Raw genomic sequence first — 15869 nt, forward strand, 5'->3', positions numbered from 1 at the left:
TCCAACGGGAAGAGTAGTATTTTTCTTTTTTCTTTACTAATATAAGAAAATAATTGTCAAAATTGGCATGTTGCAGTTGATCTTCTGTGGAGTTGGTGATGGAGAGATGAGATCAATTAGGAAAATTATTCGACCATCATCTCGAAGAGGCTAGATGAAATCAATGTACTGTAGGCTTGGTCATCGAGAGTACAGTAGTGTCTCATGCACGCACCAATATTCTTGCTGCATATAGGTGAATAACATGTCGAATGTGGGTGGAAAAAAAAAAATGGATTAAATGTGAACACTTACAATAAATTGAAAAGATACAGGCACAACAACATGATCCTGTAGATCTTATGACATTAAATGCTGAGATCTACATTATTTATAGACAGTATTTAATGAAATAAAATTTACTTGATGTATCACTTTTTTTTCGCGTCGATCAAGAAATTGCCGTGAATAATTAGTTATTGCGGCAATATTGTTTTCAGGAGATCATAAATCGTCGCCATAGAGCCATTTTCTTGGGATTAATCGAAAAGCAAGAAATGATCACGTGAAGATGTTTTGCGAAAGGTCCATTTGGAGAGGATGGTACATGAGTTGCAATCAAGGCATTTCATCTTATTTTTCCCATGCATTCTTGATGGCCTGAGGTGGGATATTACAGCAGTCTGGGAAATTACTCTGCAATATCTTATTTTCTTTACAAAATAATACATTTAACGTTTGAATAATGCTACTTGTCCTGACAAATGGGTCCCGGCATGGGTTCTGACAATTTATTTTTTATTTTTTATTTTTATCTAATGATTAAAGAAGTATTTTTTATTGATATTGTATTTTTTTTTTTAAAAAAAAAATATGTAATGGTATAAAAATAAAATAAAATAAAGTAATCGGACCCATCCTCAGACCACTGCACCCTCAATGGGCGTATCAAGACTCTTAACCTTTTACTTTACAGAATCACTGAAGTACAAAGGATGAATTTTTTGAGGTTGGTGATGATGATCATTAACTTGGGCATATCCTATGCCAGTGGATTGGCTTCTATTTTTTTATGTGCTTGTTTTCTCAAAATCAGATAGGAAACTTTAATTCATATTTGGTGGGATCCCCACAAGATTAAAACATGAAGAGAATTCCAAAGCTTTATTTCTTGTTTTCTCAAACTCTCTTTAGTATAATTACAAGTAAGTGGGGCTCACATCATTTTCCTTTTCCCCATTTTAGGAATTAGATGTAATTAATATAATCAAGTGAGATTCTGCAAGTCTTGGCTATTGGTTTAGCTTTTTAGAAACTAGAGAAGATCAGATGGTAATAGAAGGAAAAAAAGGAGCCATAGTAGATTAACTACCACATAAAGTTCATCCATAGCTTGTTCTAGTAAAATTTCTCTAGTATTTGGAAATGTCTTTTATGTTGAACCACTCTTGAATATTACATGTTATTTGTAATTAGATTTTTTTTTTTTTATAAAAAAAGTGTGTTAAGTCACAAAGAGATTTAATAAAAATAAACTTACAAACAGACGTGTCATCATGCGATACATTAGATCTAGTTTATAATATATATAACTTTATAATCTTACAAATCATGTCAATTTATAAATTTATTTATATAAAACTGTTGTGATTAATTTATTTATTTTTCCCTTTCCTTATCCAACTTATGCATACTGCTTAACTTGGACAGATGACATCAATACTAATCATATTAATATTGAAAAATAGATAAATATGCTTATCTACAATGCAAATGATATGCCTCTATTGTTTGAGGGATGTGGACATAAAGTTCAGGGGTGAGTCATTTGAAAAACCCGGCCATGTTGAGAAAAAACAGTGAAGAAAACCCAAGCTGCCAATTTTAATTGGTCAGATGGGATTGAAATCTCCCCCCAAATCTCTTCCACTGTTTCCTATCATTCAATTATTGGAGAATATAATAAGTGCCAATGTCATGTCTTTGTAGGACCTTAATTTGTTCAAAGTTCCTCAATCATAATTTTTAAAAGGGCAAAAAAGTTTGACTGTTTTGTATGGTTAGCGATTAAACTTTGAGATTCTAGAATTATACCCAATTACTGCAAGTTTAAGCAACTAGTTCCCAACTTCATATGAATATGGCTGCAGGTACGTACGTTTAACCAATTAATTAATTATGAGAATTTCTATTTGCAGTCCTCATTTGAGAACTGCATGTGCAAGTATTTTATTAAATGAAAAAAAGTACTATTTTGATAAGGATATTATTATAATTTTGAAAAAATTTAAAGATAAAATTAACTAAACTTGTAATGCAGTCCCCATTTGGAGACTCTATGTAGCATTGTTCATTAATTATATATGTTTACACGTGTATTGATGTTGATGCATGCAAATTAAGGTACCTATCATGGCTCATGCAAATAATACTTAGTTTACAAGCAAATTAAATAAAATACTGTTAACTACGTACGTGTGTGTATATATATATATATGAATCAAGTTGATAATTATATAAATTAAGTAGTATATAAGCACAAATGGGAGAGAGTCAGCATGATTAGAGCAAAAGAAATGTGGAGTGACGTGGTGCATGTTATCGATCTTAATCTTTTCAATTGGGTTGCATATTTAAAAAACAAAAATTTTATGTTTAATCACTTTTACTTACATTTTGTACACTTCACTAATGTGATTGGCAGCGTCACTTATTTTTAATATAAAATATCTATTTTGACTAATCATATCAATGCAAGAAGTATACAAAAATAACTGTATATAATATAACTCTTTAAAAAAAACTTAGAGAATATTTTAATACAAGATGGCCTTTAAGATGAACAATATTATATATTGTATTTGAAATTGGGTCAGAACCCTTAATGGATTGATTGCTGATCAATAATGCAATAACATCCCAAATTGGGATTGTGAGTGCGTGCATGCATGGAAAATTAAGATTAGGTTAATTAATGCAACATTAACACATCTATCTCCTCAATTTTCTTTTTCTAATTAGAAGACGACGATGACGACAATGACTTCTCCACCACGTGTACGTGCTCTTGGAAAATTGAATATGACTCGTGACCCAATTTCCGTATCGGCCTCCAGCTTGTGCTTGCTTCCAATACTTTTCTAACATGCATGCAGCTAGCGTCCACTTTCTGATTGATTAGGATTATAGAAATTATTTTATATATTTTATCTTATTATTATAATTTTTTTAAATTTTTACATAAAATATAATAAATATTTAACTTTTTTAAATCTTAAAATAATAATAATATTAAAAAATAATATTATAATAATATTTTATTCAACTAATCTAAAACTATATATTCTCATCTCATCTAAATTTTGAAATTAAATAAATATAATTACGTAAGTTATAATTTTCATACTTTTGGTCTAAATTATTTCTTACCAAATAGATTTAATAAATGCATGAAATATTTAATTAGATAGAGGTAAAATATAGCGAAAAAAAAATCCAATATATACCTGTCCAAATATTAAAATCGATGAAAAAGATATAAATTGAATTATTTAAATTATATTCCAGTTGAAGAGTCCGACTTGAGTTGATGTCACGTCGAGCCACGAGATACGTCCAAATTTGCCATGCATGCAGTTTCGTATATGGAAAGTGATAGGATCCCGCTCATTTTGATCCCCTTCCCAATTTTTTTTTTTTAGTTTTGTAGATAATAATTAAGAAAATATTTTTTAATAATATACAATATTTTATAATTTTTTAACACTTTTAAATATTTTTTTTAAAAAAATTCATAATATTATTAAATAATATTTTTTTAATCACAACGTAAAAAAAAATTAAAAATAAAATAAATATGAACGGAAAAATTAAGGGATCCCAGCGGGATCACTAGCATTACCCTTCGTATATACGTCAGAACGAGGAATTAGCTAGGGAAGAAATTTGGAGGAGGAAAAGCAGGAAGCGATTTTGGGACAGGAAAGCGGCGCCGACAACTCTGTTGCGGCCAAAGACTCAAACGCCGTCTTACAGAGAGAGAGAGCGAGAGCAGCAGAAAAGTTCGTACGTACACGTAATCTCGAATAAATAAATACACACACAGAGCCAGAATGAGAAGATGGGTCAAATGGATGATTGCGACTTTGGAAATGTTGACATACTCTATTTCTTTTTTAAAAAAAAGTAATTAAAAAACTCGTATTAGACTTTATGATCTAGCATTACTTACTCTCAAAATATGATCGAATTATATATCTCTATGATCCCTATTCCAAATTCCTATCTAAATTGGCCAATTTCGTGATTGAGTCCATTGGTTTAAATGTTCCTATAGTCAAAAAAGATAATGAAAATGAACTTTCTTTTTAATGAAGTTATTTGTGGATACATTTCCATTTAGAGAAAAGTAGTGTTATATATAATTATGAGTTGTATAAGTTTTGCATACTTCTTTTAAAAAATAGTGAGATCATTGATTAAAAATTTAAAATTTTTATATAAATCTCATATTTAATAATTTTTTTTATAAGGTAGTGCGCGACGTTTGCATACTCTCTGACTATAAATATAATTAATTTTTAAAAAATAAGTGCCACTATTTTATTAATATATATATATAAGAGGATATTGTCCTAGTTAAAGTAATATCTTACTTGGATGCGATAATATTATATATATCAACAATTACTTGTTATTATTATGATTATTATCAGATATGAGATATGTAATTAATCACATGCAACCAATACTCTAATATATATGAAAATTATGGTGAAATTTCGAACACTCTCTAGAAAAACTCTCCAACTTCTCTCTAGAAAAATACCTCTTCCAATTCCGAATCTTGTTTTGAGGGGGTGGGAGCTGACCCCCCCTTCCTTTGTCCATTTTTTTTTGTCCATTTGTTTTGTTTGTGTGTATTTTTCAGATTTGTTTAGGTGAACACTCAGGTATTTTTTGTGTGTTTTTCAGATCTAGTTTTTGTTCATCTTATTCTTTTCAGTGTTTTTTTCATCTTCTTCATTTCTGGAAAACCCTTTTTTCGTTTATCATTTTTTCCCTTTGACTCGAGTGAGGTTGAGTCACCAAGACGGTGCTACTGGGGCAGGTGCTGGTCGAAAGGGGTGGGGGATGCTCTAGCCGTGCGAGAGCTGGGTGCTCTAGCCGCTTGAACTCGTGATGTCGGTGCTTGTGGTGGGCGGCGATAGCAGCGAAGGGGACGGTTTTAGGGAGAGAGCAACAGAGGGGGGAGGCGGCAACGCAGAAACCGTATGAAGAATTATAAGAAGAAAGAAAGAAAAGAGAAATAGAAGAAGGAAAATAAAATAAAGTGGAAAGGAAGAGGCAGCAGGTTTGGATGAGATGAAACCCTAAGCCCACTTGTAGTTTTTTATTGTGTTTTTGTTTTTATTATGTATCTATTGGCAGTTTTTGTTTTTAGTTATTAATAATAATAATAAAAAGAAATAGGTTATTGGACTTAATGTCTATAGTAGAAAAGTTCTGTACTCCTCCTCTCTGAGAAAACGGAAGGGGTCAGTACTTCTCTTCTTTAAAAGAGGGATTGTTTAGTTCTGCTTTTACAGAACGCTTTATCTGTTAGGAGAAAGTTTTATAAAAGTTGAGATAATGTCTGTCACAAAAGAATTTGTGTGCGGGGTACCCCAGAGCAGATGCGTCGTTTGACTTGTAATTCGAGTTTTTTTTGTATTAATAAGTCACAACTGTAACTTCGATTCATTAAATGAAATTAAGTCTGTTTCAAATATATATATATATATATACTCTAATATATATATTTTGGTTTTGTCGTTCAACGCTCACATGTTGTCATCCTCCTCTTGGCCGGCTGGAGGATCTAGCACAAACGGCCCCTAAAATATATATATATATATATATATATATATATATATATAATGGCAACAACAAATAAATTAATTGCCTTATCTCCTGAAGTGGGTGCATAACTTTCAAGTACCCGATGATCTCCATTATAATTAATTTATTAGTCTATATATAAAAAACTCATTTGCAATTGATCATTCACTAGTGATAAGATTAGTTATCTTAATAGATATACCATTATTTAGATGCTTTAATGAAAATAATATCTTTCTTTTTGTAAATAAATATTAATATTGATCAAGATTGTCTACTTAATTTTGTCAATTGGATAAATTTATAAATAGATTATTCTCCCCAACTCGTAGTACAATAAATCAAGACTTTTTCAACGCTCAAAGAGTATGTATTTTTTCTTTTAAAAAAAAAAACAAAACCATAACTTTCAAGTTTAATTCAACTTAGATTTTTGAATTTTTTTTTTTAATAAAGGGTTTTTTCTGTTAAATGCAGCAAATTGCAATATTTCTCTTTTGGTGTGCAAGTTACTCTTTTTGCTAGCCAGCCAGCTAAAGAAAAAGTTGCATGGTCTTGTTGCCAATGTTTTGGAAGGTCCTGGAATTCTCCTAGCTACATGGTCCCTGTCCTCTTTAGTTTTCATCTTTATCTACCTTTCAACCTTTTACTATCCATCTGCTATATTCTGAGAAGAGATGCCTACTTCTTTTCTTTTCTTCAATCTCCTTTTGCCTCATTTCATAATGATTGATTTCAAGCTGGAGATGATCGATTCATACTGCGCGCGATCTATTATTTTTACATTTTGGAATCAATTTGATGTTGCAATGATTTCTTTAAAGAAACCACCTTTTGGTTCTAAGAAATTCCAACATATAGATAACAATGATATCTACATTCATTATAAAAAAACTGTTTATTTGTAACAAGTTATTTTATGTTAAAACGAGTCTGTTTTTATTACAAATAATCTATCATAAATACTTATTTTTCTTGTAATAATATAGTAGCACCAAACATGGCTTCATGAAACCAATTGCTTAGAATGTTTGGAAGGAAAAAAACAACATGTATGTTAGAGTAGTAAAATCATGTAACAGTTTTGAAAGCTTTAAATCGAGAGATCATGCAATTGTCATTCAATCAAAAGCAAAACTAAATATTTTCAATATTGCTTGATCACGTTAAAGGCATGGGAATTGGGAACTGATCTGCATTAAATTATTGTGAGAAAAATGCATTCATACTCCTATATATAATAGGACAAATAAATAAACATTAATAATTTTAAAAAATTAGTAAGATTTATTCATTGGTGAAAATAGCATATATATTGCTGTTTCCAGGTAATAAAATTTGATGGGATCATATATTAGTGAATGTCAGATAGTTGGGACCAATGGATCCCAAATAACATGCCTATTCATTAAATAAACAGTAATTGGAAAAAATAGCATTAAATTATTTTTAGATAAAATGAGTAATTTATGGGTTTGTTTTTATTGACCTATCACGATCTCCTCCTCCTTTTCTTATTTGGGTCTTTAGCCAATCAGCAAGAAAATCAAGGGAGAATTTCTTAGAAAGTGGAGAGTTTTGTTTGTACTCTATGAAATTTCATAACCCAAAGACCCCAAAAAAATATTGGTCCGTCATGGTATTTCCAAGCAACAACATGGATGCTTTAATCCTAATCACAAACCAAAACACTTCAATCCTATCAAGAGAAGATATGATGCATATATGGCATTTAATTACAAGAAAAATCTCTCACATTTAATTTAAAAGATATTTGAATTGATATTAATATTTTATGATATAACGAGAGTATTGTAACATTTATATCCCAACAGTGCGTTATATAATTTTAGAAAAAATACCTAAATATCGAGTCTTCCAATTTCTTATAGAAAAAACAATGAATAATTCCTACAAAAAAAAAAAATGGTTGACACCATCCAAGAATTTGATATAAATTCAATAAAAAGATTAAATTAGTTAAATAAAATAAAAATTGACTTCATAAGACCAAATCTAATGCGAGAGAAGCGTTACCAACTCATGGAGAAGTTTGGTACATCAAAGTAATTAAAAAATAAAAATAATAAGAAAAAGATAGGGAAAATAAGAAAGGGGCAATTATGTAATGACACAAGCAGGGATTAGACAGAGAAAATTCGGCAGAGGCCGTAGCCCGTAGGCGTCAAACTTTCCGTCAAACCAAACAACCTTCGAAGCTCTTTACTTCCCGTTGAACCGAGTAAACTATTTTATTTTTATTTTTAAATTATAATTAAAATTAAAAAGGGAGAAGTCCGTTAAAAGTACACACAGCCTAAATACTATACAAAATAAATAATATTAAAAAAAAAGAAGAATATATTAATTAATTAATTTAATACCGACGCAGCACAGAAGAAGAGTCTTCCACTCTCGCTTCTTCAGCTTACAAACAAACCGACGACAAACTCCGCGCTGTCAAAAGATTCTCTCTCTCTCTCTCTCGCTCTGAGTCTGTCCTTTCTTTGCTTTTTCCTTATCTTCTTCGTTCTTCATCTTTCCTCTACCCTCGCAAACCCTAATTATTCATTTTTCCTTGGAAACAAACACACACCCTGGCCTAATCAGCTGCTACCACGCTGTCGCAGTCATCCATCATGCCCCGTTCTCTCTCTCCATAACCTTCAAAATCTGTTCACTTTTTTTTTTTTTTTTTGGGGTACTTTCCACTGAGTTCTTTTATTCTTAAATTTTGAATGGGGTGTTCGACCTCCAAGGTGGACGATCTCCCGGCGGTGGCACTCTGCCGGGACCGGATGACCTACCTGGACGAGGCAATCCACCAGCGCTACGCTCTGGCCGAGGCCCACCTCGCTTATATTCGCTCCCTCAAAGGAATCGGCCGCTCCCTCCACGGTTTCATCGATGATTTAACTCATTCCGTCGCTTTGCCTGTTTCCCCCGAGCTCAATCTCCCGCCTCACAGAAAGGGCGACCCCGTCCATCATCGTCGCGATGACTCCGGTCACATCGATTTCAACTCCGGCTCGGACTCCGACGACGACGATTTGGGTTCGCTCCACCACGACTCGGGTCACTCATCGCCTCTTCACCAACATGGTGATATTGAATACATGGATACGGATCAATTTGAAGATGGGAACGGACAGCTGGGTTCGTATCAGTTTCAAGGTTTCTTTCCTGGCGACAGAGGAGAACGTGGAGGCGGCGGCGGGCTTATGCACATGAATTATATGAAGAATAAAGCGACGCCTTCGGTGGTCTACGAGCAGAGGCCGGTGAGTTCAGAGAAGGTGTATATGGGTGAATCTTCTCCTGCTTATTCTGCTTATCCTCATTCTTATTATGGAAATACTAATCCCAGTTCTAGTGCTTCTGCGTATTATGGGTCTGCTTCCCCCCCCAATCCCAATTATAGTAACTATGGTTCTGGTTACTATACTAATTCCCCGAGCCAAATGGATACGTCTTCGAAGAAGCCACCGCCCCCTCCGCCCTCGCCTCCGCAAGCTTCGGCATGGGATTTCTTGAACCCATTCGAGGGTTACGACAGATATTATGCGGCGTACACTCCGAGTAGGAACTCGAAAGACCTGAGGGAAGAAGAGGGGATTCCCGACTTGGAAGACGAGGATTACCAGCACGAGGTGGTGAAGGAAGTTCATGGGGAGGAGAAGTTTGTCGCTGATGGGGGAAGAAGCGGTGGTGATGGGAGTGGGATGCGTTCCAAGGCTGTGGTGGACGACATTGAGGCCTCAACGTCGCTATACGAGATTAGGCCTAGTTCTGCAATAGAGAATGATAGGATGGGGTATGATGGACATACGGTGGAGAAGAAAGTTGTTGATAATCAGGAGAGATCCGAAGAGACTAGGGCCAGGTTTAAGGGTCCTCTGAGTGTGTCTCAAGTGGTACAGGAAGTTGAGGTTCAGTTTGACAGAGCTTCCGAGTCGGGGAATGAGGTCGCGAGAATGCTTGAGGTCGGAAAGCTTCCTTATAACCGTAAACACGGTGTTTATCAGGGTAACAATTTTTCTTTACTAAATTTATTTGATTCGTTGGATTGTTCAATTATTATTGAGCTCGCTTGATCTGTAAATTATTCCTCGTTTTGGGGCTGAATCAGAGTGGTTCGATAATTTATGGATCATGATAAAAAAATCTTCTCCTTATGTATGAGATGGGTTTCTATTTTGTTCAGCTTGAATGAGTTGGACTTCATTTAGCTGCTCTTTTTAACTATCAATTTAATGAATCTTCGCAAAGCAGTTTCTTCCAAGATGTTGCACGTTGCTCCTTCAATGCCCATGGTATCCGCACAGCCTTCTACTTCTAAGGGTGCCGAGTCATCGTCAGCCTCTGACAAGGCGGGTCCGGCTCAATTGTACGTGGATGAAGATGTGGTGTGGTTGGGATCTACAAATCTTTCGTCTACTCTACAAAAGCTGTATCTTTGGGAGAAGAAACTCTATAACGAAGTTAAGGTATGCTGTATCATGTTATTCTGCTATTAAGTCTGGATCACTTCCTAATTCTTATCCTTTATTGAGTTCTAAATTAGACTAATTGTCTTTGTGTTCTTCGCTGAGTTGTTAAAATTGTGTTGTTGGGCAGGCTGAGGAAAAGATGCGGGTGGACCATGACAGGAAGGTAGATAAGCTAAAGCGCTTAGATAAAAGGGGTGCTGAGGCTCACAAAGTTGATGCTACTCGTACTTTAATAAGGAGCCTGTCAACGAGAATAAGAATGGCAATTCAAGTTGTTGATAAGATATCTGTGACGATTAATAAGATTCGGGATGAAGAGCTTTGGCCACAACTAAATGAATTAATTCAAGGGTATGTTGACTATTAATCTCATAATTGCATTTTCCAGCTTTCTATCCCTCTTATTTGTGTAATATTGCGCTTCGACTTTTCTTCTCCTAGATAGGCGTACTTCTTGTATGCTTCCTCTGTACTTCAATTATGCCTTTTAATGAAGCCTCATTTATTTTAAAAAATATTATAGTTAATATTACTTTTGTTCGCATAGTTCCTATCACTTGCTTTGTTTCTACCCGAATGGACAGAATTTGAAGATTTCTTTCTCGGCACTCTTCTCCTATAGAATGCACCTACAGATTTTTAATGGACTTAGCCTACCTGATTTTTCAGTATATTTTTCTTCATCTACCTGTATATTTGGTTTGCGTCTTTTGCGCTTATTAATAAAAACTTCTTATCAAGAGTGTGGTGAATCTTTTGGCCTGTTGGAGGGGATTCAAGGAAATCGTCAAATAGCGGCTGTTTGGAAGATGGTTCATTTGTGTCTTATGTGGTGTATTTGGAATGGGAGAAGTGGTCGCTGTTTTGACAATAGAGAATGTTTGGTTGATGGGATTAGAGCTTTCTTTTTTCATACTTTGTTGCTTTGGGCTTCGGTTATTGTGATGGATGGGTTCAGTCCCAATGACTTTCGTGCTGTTTTTCAGCTTTAGCTTGTAATTAGGTGTTTTCTTTTGTATACTTCCTGTGTACTCTGACTGTACCTAATTACGTGGTTTTAATAAATTTCTTACTTGTAAAAAAACTAAAAAATAAAAACTTCTTATCAAAACAACAAATATCACGTTTGTCGTACTGATATTTGAATCCCAGCCCAAATGGCCATTTCAAATTTGATATATCACGATCAATATTCTTCAGTAACCTCCTACCCCTGTGGACATTTATTTGTTGGGTCAGGGGAGGTGTTGAAGTCAGACTCATAGGTGTGTTTGTAAATGCCGAAAAAAACTTTATTCATATCCTGAGTTTGATTTGATGCTCATGCTTGATATTTGACATGCTGATGTACTGTTACTTTTTTTTTAGCTCCATGGCCTTGGTAGAATCATTGGTTACTGTTTCACATTGTTTGAGGGATGTGACTTAGGAACTTTTGATGCTTTGAAACACCCTTATTACTTGCGGGTTTTTTTTTTTACGGGTGAATAATAAAAAGAACTGATGAATTGTAGGCTTAGGATGTATAATGACTACTAGCACATAGATGAAGAATAGTGCATAGTTAGGTAAAAGAATCATGCAAATTAAGCTTTCACCTGATTTGGAAAGTGATGGCCTTTTTAGTATACCTTAGGTTTCATTAAAGTACATTAGTTGTTAGGTTCTTTACTTTTTCTAGTTGGTCGTCTCGGTCTTCGTCTTCTACATTACTTATCAAAAAAAAAAAAAGCTTTACTTTTTCTTATCTTAGGACATCATGGTTCTTCATCGGAGTTGACATTTATTCAGTAAGATTGTCCCTGCTTGGCCTGCCCTTCAGTGAATTATTTACTTGCTAAAGAACAAGTTGGAAAAGTGGAACCAAGCAGTTAATGGGTCCTATTTCAAGGTCTTGTTCAAAATGCTTGACAGTGTATGCTTTTTTTTTTTTTTTTTATAATTGCGTATGCTAAGATAGAAGTGCGTGTTTCTACCTATCAAAAAAAAAAAAAAAAGAAGAAGATAGAAGTGTTTTTCTTTCCTTTTTAATTGTATTTTTCACTTCTGTTTTGAGTTTCTACACTATTTCTGATTGTCAATTATATGTTATACTCCAATGTGTCATCTACTTTGATGTGTTTGAGGAGAGGGATATATTCATTTAAGTATTTATTTAAGTCATCTGATGGATAGGACCATGTAGAAATATGTGACCCATTCTCTGTTCCTAGTTGTTGAGAACCAGTTACCCATAAAAAAAAAAGTTATTGAGAGCCAGTTGGTTAGTTTTGGAACTTTTGTTCATTGAGCTAGTTATGAATCATACTACTATAGAATGATATTGAGGGAAGTTCTCTAAGAATATTATGATTTAAACTAATTTCTGATGTTTTAGGATGAAACTTTCAATAGTTGATCACATTCAAAAGATTGGAGGAGGGTTCAGATAATTTTATTAGGTGAGATTTTACTTGCTCCAGCCAGGAGCGAAGAGGCCAAAGAAAGTGGTGTATACACTTTTATATGTGAGAAGAAAATGTGTTCTTGATATTTAAAATTCTATGATGATTAGGGAAGTTGAGAGACTACATGATGAAGGCTCTTCTTCTCTAGATATTGACATCAATGTCATCGTTTTTGCTTGTCTTTATGTATGTATATGCTATTCACGCATCTCGTTTTCTTGATGGTTGCTAGCTTGGAATTTATGTTTCTGTCATGGACATTGATATATGGTTAACGTCTATGCTTTGCATAGTCCTTGTTGTTAATGTGGAATACTTCTTCAGGTTAACCAGAATGTGGAAAAGTATGCTTGAATGCCATCGTAGTCAGTGCCAGGCAATCAGAGAAGCCAAAGGTTTAGGTTTGATTGGATCGGGCAAAAAGCTTAGTGATGATCATAGTAGAGCCACTTCGGAACTTGTGCATGAGCTTATTAGGTGGAATGTTGCTTTTTGTCATTGGATAAGTTGCCAGAAGGGATATGTGAGAGCCTTGAATAATTGGCTTCTTAGATGTATACTGTATGAACCTGAGGAAACAGACGACGGGGTAGCTCCTTTCTCACCCAGTAGAGTAGGTGCACCGCCTGTGTTTGTAATCTGTAATCAGTGGTCGCAAACTTTGGAAAGAATATCCGAGAAGGAAGTGGTTGTTTCTATGCGCGGTTTTACCATGAGTGTGGTTCATATCTGGGATCAAGATATGCTGGAAATGCGCCAGATGGGTATGGCAAACAAGGATCTGGAGAAGAAAGTTAAAAATTTGGAAAGAGAGGACCAAAAAATACAGAAGGAGATCCAGGCATTAGACAAGAACCTTCTGGTCTATGGGGATGGTAACAGCCTATCAGTTGGAGAGGTTGTATATCCTAGTGACACTCACAATAGAAGTCTACAGGCAAGTCTGCAGCTAATTTTTGAGGCCATGGAGAGATTCACGGCCAATTCTATGAGAGCTTATGAGGAGCTTTTGCAACGCAGTGAGGAGGAAAGGGTTCGCCAAGAGCATGGAAGCGTTTCACAGGGCTGAGCGAGTAGTTAACAGAAATGTCGATGCTTTTGCATTGTTAATTTGTGGCTCGGGAAAGGGTTTTGGTATCTGCAGCTCGCAGCCCTTGCATAAAATCTTTTGAAGATCAGGATCTTCGTGGAGTTGAATGAATTCCTTCTATTAACTTTGGATATCATTGACTCACTCCATTGGTTGTGGCCCTCAATGGACTGTTTCAGTCGGTTGCTCATGTCACCAAGAGTAAATCCTCATAATTTTTTTTGCCTAGATTTGGGAGGCTTGCATCGCCAATAATGCTGGGTCCTATACCAGCTGTTCTAATCATAATCACGGACCACTGCAATTGGGTGGTACTTACATCAGTAGAGATGAGGGCAAGGCTAAGCTACAATCCTACAAGAGTACAAGGCAAGTTCGTGCTGACCTGAAAACGACTCTATGCCACTGCAATTGTTTTGACAACACAGAGAACCTCTAAAGCCTGCTGCCGGGCCAAGTGGGTGCGTTGTCTGCCAATTTCTCTTGCTCATATTACTTCCTAACGAGCTATATTCTCACTTTGTACTATGTACAGCAACAAGCAGTACTCTCATTTATACGCATCCTATGAGCAATTGTCCCATCGCGTACCAGCATTTCATTTCATGGAAAGATGGTTAATGCTGATGGGGGCCATGATTTTATTTTTTTGAAGGAAAGGGTGGATGGGACACGCACAACCAAGGCCAGATTTACCCAGGCAGGGGAATCTCAATCTCCCTCCAGTTTTGTACGAGGATTAATGTTTTTAAGCATAGGCAAATTGGGCTGCCTAGGGTTGACGCAAGTCACGGAGGAGGATAAGCCCTTTCAAAAGTTGTTTGATAAATCTTCTTTCTTTCTTTTTCCCTTTCAAATTTTCCTCTTCACAGGAATTTATTATTGTATAGACGACTTCGGAAACCCAGCAAGCTTCCAGCACCTTCTAATAAAAGAGCTTGTCTTGGAATTATTAATTATCCAAATGAATTTTGTTTTAAGATTGATAATGATAAATCCTTATCTAGCTAGCTGCCGCAAATCATTTATTTGATTTTGCTTAGAAATTCAACGTTTTTGTTTTATTGGCATCTAAAATCTTCTTCTTTGCGCTGACAAGTGAGAAAATTTGTATGTGATTAACTCGATCGGCAGAAAATCCAAAAAAGTAGACATCAAATTCCCCCACCTATGTTTTCACAATTATTTTTATCTCATTTCATCTACAGTAAAAAAATTCATGTTAGACTTGAGGAGGCCATGGCCCTCACAAAATTTTTTGAAAACACAAAATACCCTCTAGATTTTATACATAATTCTATAGATATAGAAAATGGCCCCCCCAAAAAATATAATCTTCATGAACTTTCTAAAACTTTCTAAAATTTCAATATACCTAAAAATGCCTCTCACTACTTTTTTTTCTTATACCCAAAATTCTATTTAATTTTTATATATTATTTATTTTCAAGGATGTGGCCTCTTCAAAATTAAACTTAAAATTAAGTTTAAGAGAAATAATAAGCTTATTAATATGAATCCCAAAAATTTTTGTTATACAATATTGAGCTTCTTAATATGGAATCCAAAGTGATGAAAATATAAGAAAAATAATATAAGGCCGATGATCTATATGAAAAATAGTTACGAGATTTTATCCTCTAGACTTCATTGAGTAAGAAAATAATTTATTTAAACTTTCAATTATAGCATTGTATATTTAATGTGATACGAAAATATCTAGATTTTGCATGAAATGTGATAAAGTAGCTTACATACTAGAATAAAAGATGACATTCTGAAATATCTCTTGATAGTTTATACGAAGAAAATAAATTCTAAATATTTCATTACAAAAATAACAGCGGATAAATATTATTCCACGAAACATTATCGTTAGAATCTGAAACATATATTAAGTTGTGTTTTTATAATTTTATTTCTGCATGTACGTAGCAAATTACCGATATACTTTTATATGTAATTATGTTTTTATGATTTTTC

At 34.4% G+C, this 15869-nt stretch overlaps 1 protein-coding gene across 2 annotated transcripts; it reads left to right on the forward strand.

Moving 5' to 3' along the window:
* Positions 1-8271: 8271 nt before the first annotated feature.
* Positions 8272-14901, forward strand: LOC121254337 (nitrate regulatory gene2 protein-like). Of its 2 annotated transcripts, XR_005938606.1 has the most exons (5): positions 8272-9885; positions 10132-10346; positions 10477-10700; positions 13121-14347; positions 14542-14901. XR_005938606.1 is itself a non-coding variant. In XM_041154333.1 (4 exons), exons 1-4 carry the CDS (start codon positions 8598-8600, stop codon positions 13863-13865), a joined length of 2472 nt encoding a protein of 823 aa, XP_041010267.1. In that variant the 5' UTR covers positions 8272-8597; the 3' UTR covers positions 13866-14901. The 2 variants fall into 2 exon arrangements, 1 of the variants encoding a protein (XP_041010267.1); XM_041154333.1 differs by having other exon boundaries at positions 13121-14901.
* Positions 14902-15869: the final 968 nt, after the last annotated feature.

Source organism: Juglans microcarpa x Juglans regia, chromosome 3D (assembly GCF_004785595.1).
Source record: "Juglans microcarpa x Juglans regia isolate MS1-56 chromosome 3D, Jm3101_v1.0, whole genome shotgun sequence".
NCBI lineage: Eukaryota > Viridiplantae > Streptophyta > Magnoliopsida > Fagales > Juglandaceae > Juglans > Juglans microcarpa x Juglans regia.